The 20,780-nt window shown below is 39.6% G+C and overlaps 2 protein-coding genes across 2 annotated transcripts; both read right to left on the reverse strand.

Moving 5' to 3' along the window:
* Positions 1–314: 314 nt before the first annotated feature.
* Positions 315–4,957, reverse strand: msmo1 (methylsterol monooxygenase 1). Its single transcript, XM_010749402.3, has 6 exons — positions 4,828–4,957; positions 2,817–3,093; positions 2,581–2,729; positions 2,371–2,497; positions 2,119–2,273; positions 315–1,063 (listed from the first exon to the last, which is right to left on the reverse strand). The coding sequence occupies exons 2-6, from the start codon at positions 3,069–3,071 to the stop codon at positions 874–876; spliced, it is 876 nt and encodes a 291-aa protein (XP_010747704.2). The 5' UTR covers positions 3,072–3,093; positions 4,828–4,957; the 3' UTR covers positions 315–873.
* A 1,977-nt stretch (positions 4,958–6,934) lies between these two features.
* klhl2 (kelch-like family member 2) lies at positions 6,935–19,185 on the reverse strand. Its single transcript, XM_010749403.3, has 15 exons — positions 18,707–19,185; positions 15,583–15,702; positions 15,381–15,487; positions 15,146–15,267; positions 14,564–14,726; positions 14,274–14,383; positions 14,063–14,179; positions 11,077–11,226; positions 10,863–10,980; positions 10,240–10,437; positions 10,029–10,130; positions 8,748–8,876; positions 8,511–8,651; positions 8,270–8,413; positions 6,935–8,034 (listed from the first exon to the last, which is right to left on the reverse strand). Exons 1-15 carry the CDS (start codon positions 18,772–18,774, stop codon positions 8,006–8,008), a joined length of 1,818 nt encoding a protein of 605 aa, XP_010747705.1. The 5' UTR covers positions 18,775–19,185; the 3' UTR covers positions 6,935–8,005.
* Between the last annotated feature and the right edge of the window lie 1,595 nt (positions 19,186–20,780).

Consider the following 20,780-nt stretch of genomic DNA (forward strand, 5'->3'; position numbering starts at 1 on the left):
TAATATGCTGGATGGGGCAGTAGGGGTGTGTCCACAGTGCAGCAGAGAGGAGATGGAGAAAACCTTAACCAAATCACCAACTTCATCAACCCACACTTAGCACTGTCTACACAGAAATAATAAAAACACTAAGAATATTCAGACCTGTGATGTGACAGAAATCAAGCCTGAACTGATCAGCATTGGTCATGATCTGAGGAAAATTAGGTGTCTTTTTGTAACAAAATTCTTTCAAAAAAATGCTCAACACAACCTTGTTCAAATGTATTCATACATTTTTATTATATGACAACAGAAAAAGTTCATTTTCAAAGTTTCTTTGTGTAAAATAAAATGTTTATTCATACAGTCTTTAACAAAATAGGTTTGAACAACCTGGAAGTGCCATATGAGCCAATCCCTTTCCATCAAACATTGACATGGGTTTGTGGTTTCAGTTACAGTTGAACCGTAGCTATAACACAGTGTCACGCAGTGACTTAGTTAAAAGTTAAAGAAGAAGCGCTTAAAGTGCTCAGACATTCAGAGGTATACGGAAGCATTTCACAAGAGTCATATGGTACAACTTTTTTTCATTCAATGACCAAAGTGACAAATCAAAAATGAGGATGTTGATGGTTTTTATTCAGCCAGCAGCTGGTGATAGAAGCACACAACAATACTTCTTTTGCAGAAAGGCACAGAAGACGGACTGAAGTCAACATGCAGTCCTATTTAGAAACAAATCATAGTAGTCCCTGGATTTATTTAAAGTACACCCATGTGTGTTTCATTGAGTGTACCAAGAGGAAAAGCAGCATTGTTTGTTCTCTCGCCGCTGTCTGTACAACTCACTGCCTCTTCTTCCTTCCTCCTGACAGAGGTATGAGTGGTTTACTCCTCCTTCTTGCTTCCCTCTTTCTGCATGTACTTGTTGTACTGGCTGTCCGTCTTCAGCAGCCTGTCCCACCAGGTGAAGGTGGAGGCGTAGTTCCCGACGAAGTTCATGTGGTGGAAGTCATGGAAACGGGTGCCGGCGTAGTACGGGATCAGGTGGAGCGGGTTCAGAGGGATGTCATAACCGCTGAGGGGAAGGAAGAGAAGAAAATTAATTCAAGTCTGTCAGGTATTCATCTAAAGAAACTATAGATGATGATGTGAAGATGAAAGAAAGTCTGACTTTTATTAAAATAACTTTTATTTTAGAAAAAAATGGAAAGAAAAAGAACAGACATTGTGTAAATAAATGCAATTTATTTAAAAAATGTATTTATATTTATAACTTTATTAAGGGTACTCAAAGATAAAAAGGTCCATAGTACACTAGATAAAAAAGACAATATACAAACAAATGTGAAACAGTAAATATATAGTAGCACATATGCAAAAGAAGACAGAATACACAGAAATCAACTAACTGTATCCACGTACGAACTCAAGCACCAGTGGCTCCACAGTGTGGAGGAAAACCTGACCGAGCTCAGCTCAGGATTTGTCAATGGTGGTCAACTGGTAAAGTATATTAGCTTGTGCATACAGCTTGCAGCACTGTCTGTGTTGATGTCTTTATCTTCAGATAGATCATCTACTAAATTATGTCTGCGATATTTAATTTCATTGCACACACTCATTTCATTGTCAAAATTAATGCCATGTTGTTAGCAAGGCTTCAGTTACTGTTATAGACCAGCACTAGACGGACAGAAGACTACCACGTCACCTGCATACATATCTTTAATTTCAATGAAAAAATTTAAAAATAAAAATAAAATTGTAGCTGATTAATTTTAAACTAAGCAACAAAGGTTTTTTTAGTATAAATGTGTATGACACAAAAATAGCAAACTATAAATGTGTTAAAATGATAATAAACCTCATCTGAAAAGAAAAGACTTCAGTCACCTCATGATAATAACTTCTGGTGCTCTGTGGCCCTCTAGTGGTCGACCTCACAAATTACTGACATGATGAGCAACGTGCAGTTTCTCATCTAACCATCGCCTCACTGTTTAAATATAATCAGTGATGTAACTATGAAAGGTTTATATCCTGCTCTCTTTTGAGTCATAGGCAATAAACAATCTATCATAGCAGAGGGCGTGAAGGAAAGGACATGTGGAAACTGTTACTGTGTCCTACCTGTGGACATCTATAGTCTCCAGCAGGCGGAAGGACACCCAGGCCCAGAGGAAGAAGACGTGGTTACAGAATATCATGATGCCGATGAAGAAACCAGCACCCAGGATGATCGTCTCAGCAGGGTGAGCGTATTCTGCCTGCATGCCAAATGGAGCCTGAGGGACAGCAGAGACACAGATAAAGACATGTACATTCATCTCTGTGTGTGGTCACTTCTTCTTTCTTCTTTTTACACGTGCTAGTTTTACTCACGGTGAACTCGTGGTGGACTTTGTGGATGTATTTGTAGACCCTGCGGTGATGCAGTAGACGGTGCAGGAAGTAGTGCCAGGTATCTTCAACAACAGCACAGCCGAAGCACTGAGCCAAGACGTACGGCCTGGAGAGGACAGGGAGCCGCGGGTCAATGACATTTTCTTTGTTTAACATGTAATATTGCAGATTTATTGTACTTCCACTGACCAGCGTGGCATGGAGTCCCAGTCGTAAGGGATGTTGAAAAACTCGGTGAAGTAGTAAGTCCCACAGATCAAAGGCAGCTGGATGAAGAAATGGTTGAACAGCAGCATCTTGAAACATCTCCACTGTTTCTCCCAGGTCTCTGGTTTGTCCTACACAAACACACCAATGCACAGAGGGTTTATTAATGATGAATGTCATCCTAGATTTTTTAAAAGTAAAATCATAACAACACAAACCTGCTGAATCTTGTATTTCTGCATGAAGGGCATGAACTGAAAGAGAAAACCAGGGAGGCAGAACAGGAAGTAGATGAACTCGTGGACAAAGAGCGACCCCCATGTGGCAATCTGGAATTTGGTGTAGTTGTCCAGCATGTAGCCCCAGGCGTGTTTCAGGGAGGGCTGGAGGGGATTTTCTGGCAGCACTGCATCTACATACTCCACCGCCAGGTAAGCAGAGCTCAGGATGTCTGTTGTGCCGTTAACCACCATGATGGAAGGTGTTGAGAGAAGACTGGAAAACAGGAACACAGTGTAAATGTACAACTCTCAGACCTGACGTGTCAAGTGTAAGTGTGTAAGTCAATACACCTCTAGGTGGACAGCTGATATTTTCCACCACGTTAGTCCACTGCGAGCTTGTCTTTTAATCACAATTTCAAATGTGTCCTAATGAAAACAACACCAAAAGTTCAGCTTTGAGTCATGTCATTACTGTTTTCTGTTGTACCCCATCTCAACTTCCATCTGACCTTATACAGTTTTTTAAAAATCACATCAATGATCACTTTTAGAATGAATAAGATAAGCTCTAATTCATTTTTTAAGTAAAGTGAGTTATAACATCATGTTAAAACACTTAGTTGCGTTCAAAATGTAACTTCAGTAAAAGTAAATAAGTGTTATCAGCAAAATATACTTCAAAGTATCATAAGTAAAAGTACCTACTAACCTATTCTGACAGCATTATATATTATATTATGGGATTTTTATCAGTAAATTAACATATAAGCAGCATTTTAATGTTGCAGCTAGTTGTCGTGGAGCTATTAAGTACTTTATATAGGTTTTTTTCTTATATTTATTGTTCAGGTTTTATTACATTTTTGACAAAAGGCAGACAGATAACAGCACAGTCAGTACAAATATCTATTTTCACATTTAGAATTATGGTTAGACGGGTTTATACAGCATTACTAGTTGGAATTGAACAGTGTATACAATGTGGGCACAGCAGTTTTAGATAATTTAATCTATATCGCATTTTAAAAATGCTTTGAGGTTCTGAGTAAGACCTGAATTTTTATCAGATAAATGTAGTGCAGTACAAAGTACAACACTCCCCTCCGAAGGGTAGACAAGTAGAAGTGAAAATAAAAAGTAGATCAACATGGAAATAATAAAGGAAAGTACGAATATCATCAAATCATACTTGAATAAATATAACGCTCTACAACATAATTTTAAAATATATACCACTAAAATTACATACGCTTTAACTATAAACTCACATCACAATTTACAACGTGCACTTATGGACAACAAACTAAACATCTCTACATATCTCTGTATAAGATAATAAGATAATATTAACACAAGAGCAATGTGCAATAGCAGCTTTGAATATGCTTTTTTTTATATTATATATGACTGACTCTCCCTTTTGTATTTTTGTACTACTACTATCATTATTAATCTATGAATGGGTGAATGTATGTGGAGTTTTTGCACTGTGTGGCATATCTAACATTGTTTAGGAGTTGTGCAATGACCATAAATGCATTTTATTCTTCTCTATTGGGTTATTTTAACAAACTATCATGCTGCACATAATTTTGATTTCTTGTTTCTTGTTTGTTTGTTTTTATATTGCTTTAAATAATAAAATAACTGTGCTACACTATATCTAATGACACATGCGTAAGGTTGCACCATGTACAAACGTAGTGCAACAACTTCTATGTCTCGATTTGACTTTAAGACTCACAGCTGCAACACTTTTACTTACAGTCCCAAAGACTTTTACAGCTAAATCATATCACCTTTACATGGACTCTGACACTACTTCATGATTATTAATGATCAGCTTGTACGTTTCAGAGGACAAAACAGACCTAAACGTTCCTTCTATACACTTCACAATCAATCATTCGCCTCTAATCTTCGCCTAAATACATAAACAACAGATTAACTTCAGCAAAATTCAGCTAAAAAACTCATTTGAATCCAGAAACGGCGTTAAACTCACCTTTCCGCGGTACGTCCCGTCTACCTGAGCGTCAGGCGGCTGGCCGGGTGAAGTACAGTCATATCGAGCAATCTGATTGGCCGAGAGGAGAGGAGACTGACGTTGGTGTGCCTAGCGGCGTCGCTGATTGGTCCGGGGGATGGAGTGATGATAGTGAGACTGTAGGTTTCTACAGCAACAGCCAATCAGAGGCGAGCTCGGCTTTCATAACGTTCACGGTGTTGAACAGTGTTTGAGGGAGGAGATGGGGTGGTCGGAGATCTTCTGAGTCATACGTGTTGTCTTCCATCTTAAATTTACTTTAAAATAGATCGAAGCTTCAAGGACGAGACTCATTAATACTAATAAAAAATTTAATTATTTATTAATTAAATCATTTTTATATTAAGTTAGGAGCCACTGGAATTCTGTTTTTTGTTCAATAAAAATAAAATGTCCTGTATATTTCATATCAGTCAATCAATGATGAATATCTGTGTTGTATTCTAGGTCTTTTCATACATTTTATTGAGATTATAGAGTGTGATTTTTTTATTGATTTTTTTTTACTTGTGCTAATATACCTGGGTTTCTGTGTCCAAGATATACCAAAATATTATTTTTTTCTGATATAAAGTGATAAACCTAAAAAGTGTTAAAATTCTTAAAATAAATGTACATTAGCAGTACCACACTGTATTATCTGCACAATGCCCTACTGTATGTGGGAGGAGGTTGATATCTGGTGTGACCACCATTTGCTTCATGCAGTACAACACATCTCCTTCACACAGTTGATGAGGCTGTGGAATCTTGGCCCACTTTCTCTTCAATAGATGTGCAAAGTTACTGCATATTGGCAGGAGTGGACCTTCACCATATTGTGACCAGCTCAAGGTTCACCTGTGCAAAAATGAATCATGCTGTTGGTAAAGGAGATGTGCTTACTAACATGAATTTAAGCAAACAAAACTAGGTCAAGAGGGACAGAGCTGGAGTGCCCCCTAGACTCTGTAGGTTCATCATCCATCGTGAACAACTCCTCTCACCTCCTGCATGAGACCGTGGAGGCCTTAAACAGCTTCTTCAGCAACAGACTGCTACTCCCACCATGTAAGAAGGAGCACTACTACAAGGTCTTCATTCCAACACCTGTCAGACTCTTTAACACCAGCATGACCAAGTACCTCTACTTATAAACAATGCTTGAGTTAATGTATTCAGTTATGTGCCACCACCACAGAAGAAGCCAGATATTTCTGAAATGTAAATACAGGTAGAATTGTGTGGACATTCTTTTAAAAAACAAAACAAAATGGGAGTAAAGACTAAAGTAAAAATAGTGTGAAACTGTTGCTACTTGACTATTTCTAGTCAAAGAAGTACCAGTGTTCAATACTTGACACAAATGGTGACGTAAATTCAGGTTTTGATCTTTAAACATGTAAATATTATCACTGACCCACAATCTACACATGCTATTCATACTCTATATGAAAGTAAACTCGTATGTTTATGTTTTAGTGTATTTATGTCTATATCTGTGCATGTTGAGAGCAAAATGAAACTTCAATCAAATTCCTTTTATCTGTGCACATATCTGAGCAATAATAATGTTTCTGATTCTAATATGAAACTGTAATAAATAAACCGACATTCGATTATTAAAATATCACAGAGAGCATGATTCCATTTCAATGTTTTACTGATTTGGCAAAGTTTTAAAAACAGATTATATCATTTCACAGCTTTAAATACAAGAAGCATATTTATTAATGATAATATAAAACAAGTAATGAAACATTTTCAAAGTCATTAGCCTACATGACATTCCTCAATACACTGACAAGAAACAGCGATACCAGTTACTATAATAGCAATTTTCAATATAGGAGGAGAGGGAAGAAGAAAGAAAATCAAGAGTAGGTTTGGTCACTTTCCAGAAAGAGAGAACAGATTAGTAAAGTAGTAAAGAGAGACAGAAATAAAGAGAAATTGGCACATTCATAGTACGTCAGGGTGTGCAGTAGTTAATAGGGTTGCTACACCAAGGGGGAGGCGGGTAGAAGAAGAAGAGGAGGTTAGAGTTGGGGACCATGCAGTGAGTTCAGGCTGTTGTTGTCATTAGTGGTTACAACCACAGCAAAAAAATGGCTGCCAGGTGACAGTAAAGCACTGATACATCCAACTGTTTTTCAGCTCAAACAGCTTCTCCCTCTGTCTGTCACTGTTTTTGGCAACATGAATGAGGCGTCTCCTTTACCAGAAAAGTTGTATTCCAGTAAAAGTCAGATTCTTTTTTTTTTTAAAGAAATGTACATTTTCTGCAGCTTCTTCTCTCCCTGGCTTTTCTGAATTCAAGCTGGCTAACCCATCTCCACCGATCTTTACAGCCAGCTCTCAAATGTGTACAGAGATGCAGAGTCCAGCTGAGCTCTGTCCAGTAACAGTACTCAAGACATAACAAAGGAGAAGAAGAGGGGAGCAGGGGGGAGGGGGGTTGTAATTTGACATTCAGGCACTCTTGAACAGCCACACTGCAACACTGTAAAAGGTCAGAGGTCAGACAGAGTGCGTTCATGCGTCGGACCAGGCATCACCACACAGAGACTCAGATGCACACAAACACACATGCTCACATGTGCAAGCAAAGGAGCACCTTTAAATGCAAGCGCACACACACCGAACACACACATTCAGTCACACACTCAGACACTCGCACACACACACTTTTCAGGATAAAAACGAAGGAGAAACAAAGATTTCAGTCCCAAATGGTCCTTCTCTGCCTCCCTCTCCCATCGATTAGATCAGTGGTCTCAAAACTGGTTAATGTTCACTTTACTAATGTTAAAGTAACGTTGCAGTTATAGTAGCTTCATATCAGTAGCGTTTCAATGACACTGCTCAAACTGGTTTGTCCAGTCGCTGCGGCAGTCCTGCCTGGAGGGGATTAAAACACAGGTTCAACTCCCCTCCATCTCCCTCCGTTTTGTTACAGCTCCCCCGTTCAGGTAAGTGCAAAAATCTTCATCATCATTCTCAACAACAACAATCTTGTCATTTTCTTCATCTTATCTTCGTCAGTGCCTGTGCTAATGCTGCGCAACATCGAAGCATTGGCATCATAGACAGATCCAAGATCGGTATTCAGCAGGAGAATACATTCTGCTCCGAATCAATGGCAGGTGTCGAGCAGTCATAAGGGCTTGTCGATCACAGTCACACCTGTGGTTAAATAAAAATTATTATTATTACTCTATTCAAAAAGTTACAAAAACACACATTAAATACACACCAAACACAGAAACATACACACTAAAGAGTGCTCCCATGATCATTTATTGGTATACTACTATGTGACATTTTATGTAACAAAACATCTTTTCATCAGTCAATAGGATTATAAATGTTGACCAGAGACGCAAGAGAATATGCACATGTATGTTCACATGCTGCCCACCTGCGTAACTGCGTCCTGTGCTCATACAGGTCGGCAGTAGGGTCCACTTGTCGGAATTTGGATTGTAAAACTCCACAGAAGCCAAATTGCAGCTGCCGTCATCTCCTCCCACCACATACAGTATGTTGTTTACAGCACACACACCTGAAGACACACACAAATGAAGAGGATTAATGGACGTCTAACAGCATAACATCTCACACCTGAGGATGAATGCTAGGGAGCTGCTGGTCTGCATTACCTGCGTTACGTCGACACATGTTCATGTCAGCTACTTGCCGCCAGCTGTTAGTGGCCGGATCATAAACTTCACAACTCTTCCTCACCAATGGACCGTCATGACCCCCCACAGCATATAGTAAACCTTTTAACACACCTACACCTGAGGAAGACAACATGACAGAGAAAAGCGTTTTACAGGATCTGGTCACCATTTCTCATCATTTTATTTCTGAAGCAGTACATTAGCAACACTCACCAGCTCCACTGCGTCTTGTGCCCATCTCTGCGATGTAGCTCCACGTGTTGCTTTTAGGGTTGTACGCTTCTACTGTACTCAGACATTGTCTGGTAGCACCGTCATAACCTCCAACTGCATACAGGATACCTGAAAAACACACAAGAAATGCACATAGTTCGACACTTGGAAAAATGGGGGCATGGTTGTGGACAAAAGAATAATAACATGTTAAAATACAATATGGTAGCCAAGCAGGAAATTTTGTTTTTTGTTTGTATATTGTGTTCTGTCTCTCTTCTGTGTCTCTTTTCCCCCTTTCTTCTTCCTGTAAAGCACCTTCGTGGACTTATTTTTGGGTATATAAATTAAGTTTTCTTGTTTGACCAAGTTTCCTGTATTCTGTGTTGAAAGTCTACATCTAATCACTTTGTTAAAGCAACATTGTGTAACTTTTCTACTATGAAATAACAGTTTTTAAATAATTTTGATGCAACAATGACGTGTAATCAGGTGAATGGTGTCTCTCATCATCACCACTCTGCGCCCTGTACGTCTGTCCTTGCACACAAAGTCACACACAAAGAAAATGTTTTCTGCTTCACCTCTGATGTCCTACGGCTGCTGCGCATCATCACTGTGATTTACAGTTTCCTGATGGAAAGTAAACTGCTGGAAACTATAGTTGCCGTTAGCTAATATTAACTCAGTTTGTTAGCTGGACTGTGAGTTCAGAGCACCGAGGAAGTGTTTTTACTACAGGTGCTTTGGACCGCTGGGAAGAGGAGGTTTTCAGGCCCTGGATGCAGAGGAATGCTGGCCGGTATCGTGCCAGAACCGGAGCTCAGTAAGCAGGCAATGTAACTGGGTTCAGCAGCCTCTATAGCCATAATGACAGCGGCAAAAAGACCAAAGGGGATGTTAACAGAGGAAGCTAAGACGAGAAAAGGAGAAAGTAACGGAGCAAGAAGTCGCCAGACTTTTTGTCATTGGCGATAGCTTAAAAGAGCTCATAAGTAATGTAATTAAAACAAATACACATGTACAACTGTCCATATTTAAGACAGTGGTATTTCACTCTGAAACTGGGGGTGCTAAATTGCAAAGATGTTGCTTTAATTAGGATTTCCTATTTTTTAGAGTCATTATTGTATCAAGGAACAGCTTCAAGCCAGTTCCTGTCCCCTGTCTTGAACACCTCTAAAAATATAGGAAATTGCAGGACTATTGTTGAAGGGTTTCAGTTATTTTGTCCCTCTGATCTAATGCAGACTGTAAAACTGAACTGGGAACTGTATTCACCATTGACAACACCCACTCCTACACTGCTTCGTCTGGTACTCATGGGTAACACATGGAACCACTCGTCTGTCTTGGCGTTGTACGCCTCGATTGTCGACAAACCTGTAAACACACACAGAACATGTATCAAAAACACCACAAGCAATCACATATACATACAAAAACCTGTAGGGATTCAGAGTCTTGGCCTCACTGATCATTTTAGCTGTACCTGTGCTGCCATCAAAGCCCCCCACAGCGTACAGGAGTCCGTTGAGCACAGCAGCCCCAAGTGTTGATCGGCGGTCTTGCATGCTGCTCACACTCGTCCAACGGTCCATCATCGGGTCGTAACAGTCGACCGTCCGCACACGCAAAGAACCGTTGAAACCGCCGACCGCATAGACGCACCCGCTCACATACACCACACCTAAAGGCAACAACACAGGAAGTAAGTATGAGTAAACTCACACACAAACAACCCGGACTAGTGAGGGTGAATGTTGAAGAGCAGAAGAGCAGACATCTAACAGTCCCATAAAAAACACAGATGTTACCACAATCTGTAGCTTCTAAACTGAATACATCATAACAATTCAACAAGGCCGCTTCTCTTTTCATACACTGTCAAAAAAACAGCCTTCTTTTGCCTGAGGACATAACCACTGTATTCTTTGCAGCCCTCAGTATCCTTCACTGTATTGTGTGCTACTGCTAATTTTGCAAAACAGTCTTCAGGTGAACATTCATAAAATCTATCTGCTGTATGTGGTGTTTGTGCTCGGAAATCTTTCAATCACAGTTGAATGTATATATAAATTACGATTCATTTTATCATCATTGAAGGTGTCCTACCTGCTCTGCACCTCCTGGTCGGGAGCTCTGCCACCTGGTACCATCGCTGCTCCTCAAAGTCATAACACTCAACACTGCGAATGGCCTTTGGAGCCTGACCTCCAACCACAACCATCACCTAAACAGAAGAGAAACCATAGTGCAATCAAGTATTGTTTTTTTTTTTATTAATGAAAAGTGAGTCGTCATGACTTAGCGGAGGCCGTGTAAATACCTTAGGACAGCAGGCTGGTGTCCTCATACGTGTGCGTGCAGTTTTCATCAGAGCTCTCTGGTCAGCTGGCAGCAGGTGGTACTTCATGGCCTCAATCAGGTAGTCTTTACACGCGCTGCTATTCTTAATCAGAGACTCCTCCTCCACCCGCTAACACAACAAAACATAGAAAAAGAAACTAATTAATTAGAATTACCACATGCAGTAATGTACGTCCAATAATAGTTTAACTTGACACTGATCCCCTGAAGTAGTACTGCATTGGATTTCCATCACAAATAACACAATGACCTTTTCTAAAAAAGTGAGGCACTGCATATTCACAACGTCGCTGATAACATCCTGTCGTGTTCTTTGGCTTTTTCACACGTTGTTTTGTTCGCAATGAAAGAACGTTCTTGTCATGATATCCTGCAAATGCAAAATTCACTATATGAATGTCAAATTAACAAAAAGACGAGCTTTGCTCTGCTTGCTTGTACCTGGGTGTTTGAGCTCTATAAAAATAATGACAGGAGGATCATTAAAGTTTGGATTTCTCAGACTTTACATTACATCCCACAGTTCATCCTTTAAAATGACAGTATTTACACTTTGCTCTCCTTTTATCCATTTCTTTATTCGTTTACTTCAATTTATTCCTTAAATGATCTTTCTTTTTTTTCCAATCAGTACTAGTGCATTTTTAGAATACATATTGTGATGCACAATCTGTGGAGATGGTAGCCAAGCATTTCACAACAAACCACACGATGTACCATTATATCTATGAATAAAAGAATTGTAGGGGAAAGACAACCAGGTTGGTAGGTCCCCTGTCATCATTTTTATCAGAACCTCAGTGAAAGTCTATACTTGCAAATATTGTCCTTTGTTGCCAAGGCCCACTATCCTGAGACAGAGAAAGTTACAATAATAAAGAAGTCCTTTTGTCAGTCTACCGTTGGAGTGTAGTCAACTTCATTTGGCATTGCTGTGAGAAAAGACATGATCGGACGTTTGTTTTTTTTGACACCTCACCCTTGTCTTAACAAGAATAAAAAGAAATTAGCTGGACAACGAATAAATCTTCCGTAAACTGCATACATAGCTGTTGCCTGGCTGTGTGCTTGAAAACACAAACAGAGATAACTTATCCTTCCTGGGTATTGAAACAGGACTCACACTCACACTGAGCAGTTCTTAAACAACAGTGATGGCTGTGCTGTGGTCAAAGCATGCAACACGAGCCTCTGGCACAAAGTGTTACTGACAACAAATGACCTTCAGCATTCTGCAGCTTAAAACCTAAAATCCTCTTCTTTCTGCCTACAATCTCAGAACAACTGGAGCTGTTGCACTCTTATCTTAGCTGTGCTTTTAAGGTTTGGGATGGGTTTAAACCTGCGTGGTCTGGGTCAAAGTCTTAAAATCACTTAAATCCCACTGCTGTGTTTTCAAAAGCTGCAGTTTAAATTATACCAGTAGTTTAGTCTGAACTAATCTCTGCATCCTGTAGAGATATCTGAAGGTTATCTTAGACCTGTTGTAGATCTTGTTTAGGTGAAGTTTAGAGGTCCAGTGTATTAGCTATAGGAGCTCTATTTAAAGAATATTTATCAATACCATTAGTGTGTAGTAACCTGAAAATAAGAACTGTTGCGTTTTTGTAACCTTAGAATGAGACTTTTATATCCACAGATGCTGCGGGTCCTCTTCCACAAAGTCTGGTATGTTGAACTGTCATGTTTCTACAGTAGCTCAAAACACTGCCTTTAGATGAAGCCTTTCACAGCCACCACTGTTTCTACTACACACTTAGAGCTGGAGGATTAGGTGAGGTGGTTGCAATGACCACTTAAACCGCTAGTTGCCAATAAACGCTACAAACGGTCATAAAATTGTACCAGAAATCTTCAGACTGTCTGTGCTGCACCTTTAACTTCTGGTGACACCAAACAGACTGAGCAGATCATCTATCACCTGTTTAATTTCTGCCGTATATATTCATATCACTCTCTGTGTTCTGCCACATAAGGGACATGAAGGTATATTTTGTATTTGTACAGAGGTTGTACGATGCAGTGTAACTGAAGTATTTTGATGTCCACCACACTGGTTCTACATAAAGCGTTTTCCATTTTCCGTGGCCATCCATCCATGTTTTGTTTGTTTTTTTTATACTCAGTTTGGTGAAATACTAAAGCAAGAGGCTCCACCTCTGGATGTGACTAAAACATACACACTGATCCCTTAATAGTCAACTGTCACCTGCGCAACAAATTCTGCTGCTTAGCAGGGAGACTTAATGTGATTCACCGGTGAAACTAAATTCATTGTCAATGTTGCATCAAGTCATCGGCCACTGTCAAAGGTGACTCTCAATAATCATGCTCTCTACATCATTAATGGTGTGATAGCAATCACTCATATTGATTAATTGTACAAATATGAACATGTTCCATCAGGTGAGTCGAGTGTTGTGACATCTTTATCATGGTTGACCTCAGCTCAGCTATCACTGCCTCCAAAGGTCTGCACAATGAAGTACACAGAAAGCACAACAGAGGATGTACTCCCTGTGGTGGCTGAAGAAGTTCAACCTGCCAAAGACAACGATGGTGCACTTCTACATCTCCATCATTAAGTCCATCTTCACCTCCTCCACCATCTGGTATGCTTGTGCCACTGCCAAGGACAAGGGCAGACTGCAGAGTATCATTCAGCCTGCTTAGAAGGTGATTGGCTGCAGTCCTTCATCTCTGCAGGACCTGGACTCATCCAGGACCCTGAGGCGTGCAGGTAGGATTGTGGCTGATGCCTCCCACCAGGACAAAACATTTGAGACTCTTCCCTTCCACCAGGACCAAAAACCTCAAACCACAAGAACAGTTTTTCCCCTGACTCCAGCTGACGTCATCAACAAGGCCCAGAGCTAAGCCTTGTTCTAAACCAAGTGACAGAGCAACAGTCCCATACATAAACATACAGATGCTGACAGTCGTACCTGCACCAGGTATTCTCTGGAGAGAAGCGGCAGGCGGACATGTTCCATCAGGTGAGCCAAGTGTTCCTGCCGAACATCTTTATCATGGTTGACCCAAGCTATCACCGCCTCAAAGACCTACACAACAAAGGACACAGAGACACCTTAATCAATCACAGGTACAATGATTTGGTCGTCTTGTTCCACAGGAGCTTGGTGAGTGTGTTCATACCTTCTCCTCTGTGGGGATGGTGAGCTTGTCGCTGGCGATCAGGCTGGACACTTGCTCCATTCCTAAATTGAGGAACTCTTCACTCCCAACCACCTCAGTGAAATGTTGCTCTGTCATGAAGAAACTACTTTTACTAACTGCAGATGAATTTTAACAACTGTGTTTTGCAACATTTTCATTAATTAAACCTGCTCCCATTCTGTCTCATCGTCTGTCCCACATCCTCCAGCACACACACAAACCTGGCAGAGCATTAGAAGCTGTTCGCACACACAGATACACACACACACCTGCATAGCTGTTCGCCTGCGTGAGGAGCTGAGAGCAGGCGTGCAGGTCAGCAAAGGCTCGTATTCCCAGACAGTTGGATGGATGAAGCTGAGAGCTCAGGAACTCGCAACAAGCTTTTTTCACCTCGTTCAGCTGGAGCAGGCCTGCTGCAGGCAGCAACGCCTGGAAAACACACACACAGAATATCCTGCATTAAGTGGTGAAAGCTGTTTGTGATACCTTCACTGTTTGGATGCTAGTGCAAGAGTTAAGTCATTTCTAAAGATTCATCATTTTCCATTAACTTCAACTTCAACCTAAGAACTAATTTGATGGGATTTTTAAAGATGAATGATCTTACTGACCAGTTCAGTGTCAGGGTTTCAGATTAATCAGACTAATGCAACACAGATTAATATGTTATCCAATTTTATTATAATATTCATAACTGTGCTTTCATTAGTGTATAATCTCCTGAAATATTAGATATATATAGATTAACACCAGTGAAAGCAATTAGTTAGTAAATGTGGAACATTTAAGGTAAAACAGGAAGTAGCTGCAGATAAGATGATACAGCTATTCCGATAATGTGAGTTTACCTGCACGTTATCCTCTGTGACCTGGATCTCCGCTGTGTAGATGTAGTCTACGAGCAGGCCCAGAGTCCAGCCGTCCATCTCTTTTATCCTCACTCGTTTCGCCCTGCTCTCTGCCATCTCACCTGTTGGTACACACGTGTTTGATATCCATTACTACTAAACAACAACAACATAAACACAGCATGCAAAGATCCTGCCAGATGTCCAGCTATGGATGGAGTAATGTCCTCCTCACCTGTGAACATGGCGTGGAAGTATGGGCTCCCAGCAGCCAGAACCACCCTGTGAGCAGCGATCTCTACATCCTCCGCCACTATGGTCACATCACACAACAAGCTCTGGCTGCATTTAAGAGATTGAGACAAGAAAGGTTAAAGTTTAAATTGGTGGCAGCGAGAAGGTTTAGGGATGAATAAAAGAGCAAAGAACTGCATCACCTGCGCAGCTCGTTCATGACTTTGAATGCCTTCCTCATGTGCCGGGGGTTGAGAGTGACAGGACCTTGTCTCTCGACTCCATCTTCTTTGTCCAGAGCGTGTGGACAAAGTCTTGTGCACCTGAGAGGGACAGTACCGATACATATACATGAGGCAAGCACACAAACATGCACACACATTAACAGAAATAAATGTTTTTGAAAGAACTGTTATGCTGCCCATGACTAAGGGTGGACAGAGGACTGTGCTCTCACAAAATGCAACAAGGTGACCTGATATATGAATATTGCTGTTGGTCATCCATCTCTAAAGAAGGAACTGTACTGTAGCAATTAGCGCCTTTAGTTTAAAATACTTTGTGAACAGATTTAGAAGGTAAAACAACATATTTTTGATTTCTCTCTACTGGTATCCAGCCATACACATAGTTTTGGTTTTGTTTGTTTGGTGAGTAGATTTTCTTCTTTTGCAGTGCTTACAGCATCACAACAACAAGAGGTACTGTATGTCATAAAATATATTCTAGAATTATTAAATATGTAATTTGGGGTGAACCCAGACTTATGTGTTAACTGGATCTTTGTTCAATGTGTCCTAAACACCTGTCAGCCAAACGGAAACAAGTATTTTCCTTAAAGATTGCTTAATTTCTATCAATTAAAAAGACTATGGTGTATCACAACCGGATGGCTCAGTTTGATTAGCAGCCTGTCAGGTATAAAGAGGTCAATCTGCAGATGCTCTAGTACCAACTATTTTTTTTTCTTTAAAAGGGAAGCATACAAAACACATCACTTCACTAAACACTAAGCACGGACACGCTACATGAAGAAAAAGATCACAGATGTGGTTTTGGCTTGAAGCCTGTCAGCAGTTTGCAACTGAGTTTGCAACACAGAGAATCAATTCACCAAATTACAAAATATTTTTGTTTATAGAATATTTGTAACATTTTAACGTTTTATTAGTTGAGAATCAACAACTGGTTAACAAACATTTTTTGGTATCACACCACTGTGGTGAAGGTTTGGATCCGTCTAGGCAAAAGAAACATCTTGTTCATGTTCATGAATTGTCAGATACACTCCATAGATAGTCTGTTAAACATCTACAGACAAAGTGAAACAGTTGAAATGTCTGTAGGCGGACTATCCAAATCAAGTGCTACCTATTTATTGTTCCATTTACCTCTAGAGGTTTCTAGCCAGGTGGTTTTGTCTTCATCTTCTGAGGCTTTTGCTTTGTTTCCGCTACAATGCAATACTTTTTTACACCAGACAATGGGTCATTGTGAAGAGAGACGTTGCTGTTGTGTGTTGTCTGTTGTGCAAACACCATTTTTCAATGCTGTAAGCGCAAAAAGTGACATGGCAAATATTAAAAACCACCTCTCAATATACAGTAATACACTTCAACAGCACCACTAGTCTGCAATATTTTTTTTATCTAGGAGTGCCTAATAAACTGGCCACTATCAATGCTCCACTTCCATCCACTGAGTTTATATGTACACTTTTATTTTGCAGTTAGCATTAAGTAAAGACCCAACACAACCAGAACTTATATGCTGGAATAATACTACGCCCAACGAAGGGTCCAATCCGGCCCACTGGAAGTAATTCATTCCATTTAAAAAAATTAAAATAAAAGTAGTACTAAATGTAAAAAGGTAAAATACTGAATTGTTCAGTTCTGAAAAGACGTGACTGGACGTTTTGTCTGTAAATTCTAATGCACATGTAACGGCAGTAGACTGACTGAATGTAGAAAAACTGAGACATATTGTTGACAGGCTGTTTTGTAAATTAATGGTTCATTAATTGTAAAAGTGAAACTTTTGGAGGTGTTGCTATGCAAAATGGTATTACTGGTCCGGCCAATGTGAGCACAAATTGGGTTGAATGAAGCCCCTAAACGAAGTTTGACAGCCCTCTCTAGAGACTTACATATCCCTGCATTACATTATAAACTTCTTGAAAAACTCCTTCTAGTCGCTGGAAAATGTATTCGGCAAAACTAGATCAAAACTTTTCCAACAAGTCTTGTAGAAAGATTCTAAACATCCTACTACATGAATGTTTACAAGCTGTGGTAGATGAACTATTCCTGAAGGCTTGGACACACTCTTTAAACTACATACCGCTTTGGATAAAAGTAACTGCTAAATGACTAAATGTAATGTAACATACCTGCACAGCTGGCACAGCGACAATTTGCTCCTAATGAAATCCTCATAGAACAACATTTATTTATTTGATTTGATGATTACGTGACATGGCTTTTTGTTGCTAATATGTGCCTGTGGTTTTAATTTAATTATTCATAATTTATCATTATTGTCAGACTCTTCAACACCAGCATGACCTAATGTAGCACTGTTAAAATACTTTTTCCTGTGTTAATTATATTTGCTGTTATATACAGACATATATGTGCACGATACAAATAATCCAACGTGCAGATCATATACTTGAAAAGGTGTAGTGTATATAACTTTCTATTTTATTTTTCCTTTTCTTATTTATGAGTATTTTATTATCCACCGTGTGTGAGCTATCTTATATTGTAAATATCATTATTGTATTTATTAGTGTGTGAGCTGTCTGGCTGTTCTGAGTGGGGGTTTTGTTATTGTGTATTTCTGTATTTAAAAACAATAAAAAGTTTTTTTTTTTTTTATGAATTTAAAGTACCTCAGGATTGTGTATGTACTCAGTAGTTTCCACCACACAAGTGTCACATCTTAACATATAAATATACTGCTCAAAATCACGTGGTCCTTGTTTTCTGTCACAAACACACCCACACACACATGGCTAATATAGCGCTTAACACATATATATCACCATAAACATAACACCTCAGCAAATCAAAACACTATATCCCCCCCTATTCCTCCACCATCATCTTTACCACTACCCTCCACCATCTCCACCTCCAAGTCTGCAGCGGGCAGGCTCGGTTGTCAGTCCCCGGGTATTAGTGACCGGTCCCCACGGTCAGGGAGCAACCAACCCCGGCTGGCCGCTGTCTCTGTCAATGCGGCACCATCAGTCAAGCAGCCTCTGGGAAACGTCAACACACACACACGCACACACACCCGCTCACACACACACACACTTACAGCGGATGACTGTCCATGATTCCGGTGTTTTTCAGAGGCTGAAAACTTGGCCCAGCGGCATGCACCATTCCATATCCACAATGTCGTCTTTAAAGGGTCTAAATCCGAGCGTGAATCACGGCGATCATCTGTCCAGAGGCGAGGAGACGGGCTGACGGCAGCCCCATTAAATCAGCCCGTTTCATATAAATACACAGCCCCGACTGCGGTGACACTCAGTGCAAAACACGTTGCGATTCAACCCGGCTGTTGTACCCTGCGGACTGCTTCTACTGTCGGCTCCCACCCCCAGCAAAAAAAAAGACGCGCAGGAACGGAGCCAAGCGCAGCGTCAAAACGGGTTTGTTTGGATGTTCTCTCGTCTCCTCTTGTCTCCTGGGTGTATCTGGGTGCGAGAGGCAGGACGGACAAGACTACCTGTTATTTTCCAATCGCTGATTAAAACGCACAAACAAGGACATGACTGCAAAGACGGTCCTCTGAGCAGCCAAGGCGTCCCACAAGAAAGCACTGTCTCCCTCTAGCTGTGGAAGACTGACCGGGGGACGAGCTGGACATGATAATAATACTAATATTCACAGTAATGTATATCTACTTTAGGCAGTGTTACAACAGCTAGTATACAAAAACACACACAATTGTATCAATAAAGAGACAAATAATGTAAAATAATACATAGAAATAAGATAAAAAGCCCAAAACACCAAAATATTTTGCTTTAATATGTACTAAACAAACACTATACAATGATAGTACTGTACATTAATAGTGGGTAAATGTTATTTACTGGTCAGTAAGGCAATATATTGTACTTGGATGTTAAAATATAAATAATTGTACATTAAATATACATTTACGCTCACAGGAAAAGGTCTGTTATAATCCAGAATAAAGATAAATTTGACTTGCTGTCAAAATTTGGACAAATTATGTCATAATTGTGATTTAGTGTCTCATAAATGTCTCAAAAACTTTGCCTCAGAAACAAAAAGTTTGACTTGTTATCTAAAATATTGGTAATATCTCTCATAAACCTCATGACATATTCTTCAGCATCTCATATTTCTTACTTCACATATAATCCTGACTCCATATTTCATAATTATTAATTGAAGATACTGATATATTGTGATTTTGACTATTATAATCTCTTAATTATGACAATTGTAAATTATGACACAGTTTTGAGTTAGTGAATCAATGTTCTCATCTCATAATTGTGACTTATTGTCTTAAAAACTCAGATTTTGACTCATTATATCAAACTTTAATCTCAAAATGTTAATTTATTCCCACACAGTCTTGATTTTGTATCTCACATGTATGTATATCTCATGTGTAACCCTCAAAACACCAGGAAGCGTAGTCTTTGCCATGGCGATAACCATTGTGGAGGCCAATAAACATAATTATGACTTACTGTCATAATTAATAACTTAAAACTCATATCTCACAATTTAAATGTTGTATCTTATAACCATCAGGACCCCAAGAGGAGTAGTTGTTGCCAAAGCAATAACCAATGGGGTGCTAATAAACAATAATTATGACTTACTCACAATTTTGATGACTTATCTCATAACTCTTGGTAACTTAAAACTAAGAAATATTTTCAAGTATCTCATGATTTTGACATCATATATTATCATTTTGGCTTCATATCTCATAATTCTTCTGGTAATTGAAGATACTCATGATTTTTGCTGATCATTATCCTTAAACCATGACTGAGAATATGACTAAAAATTCTGATTTAGACCCGTAAATTTGTGTATAATGCATAATATTTCATCTGTTTCTCTTTTCAGGAGTAAATTTGCTTCTATAAGGTAAAGACTCAACAAGAGGATGCATAACAAAGGTTTACACAGCACCGCTACAGTACATTATCTCAATCAGAAAATGTATTTAAAAAAAGCAAAGGGGAGTCCATTTGAAGTTCTGCAAATAATAAATCCATGGTTCCCCTGTTTTCTTGTGCCAAGACCACAGACCCATGTTTTGCAGAAAAGCTTTGTCCCTGGAGCCCATCTGTGAAGATTTGTGTCTGGCTGTACTGTCAGTGGACGGGCGA

This window comes from Larimichthys crocea, chromosome X, assembly GCF_000972845.2.
Source record: "Larimichthys crocea isolate SSNF chromosome X, L_crocea_2.0, whole genome shotgun sequence".
Taxonomy (NCBI): domain Eukaryota; kingdom Metazoa; phylum Chordata; class Actinopteri; family Sciaenidae; genus Larimichthys; species Larimichthys crocea.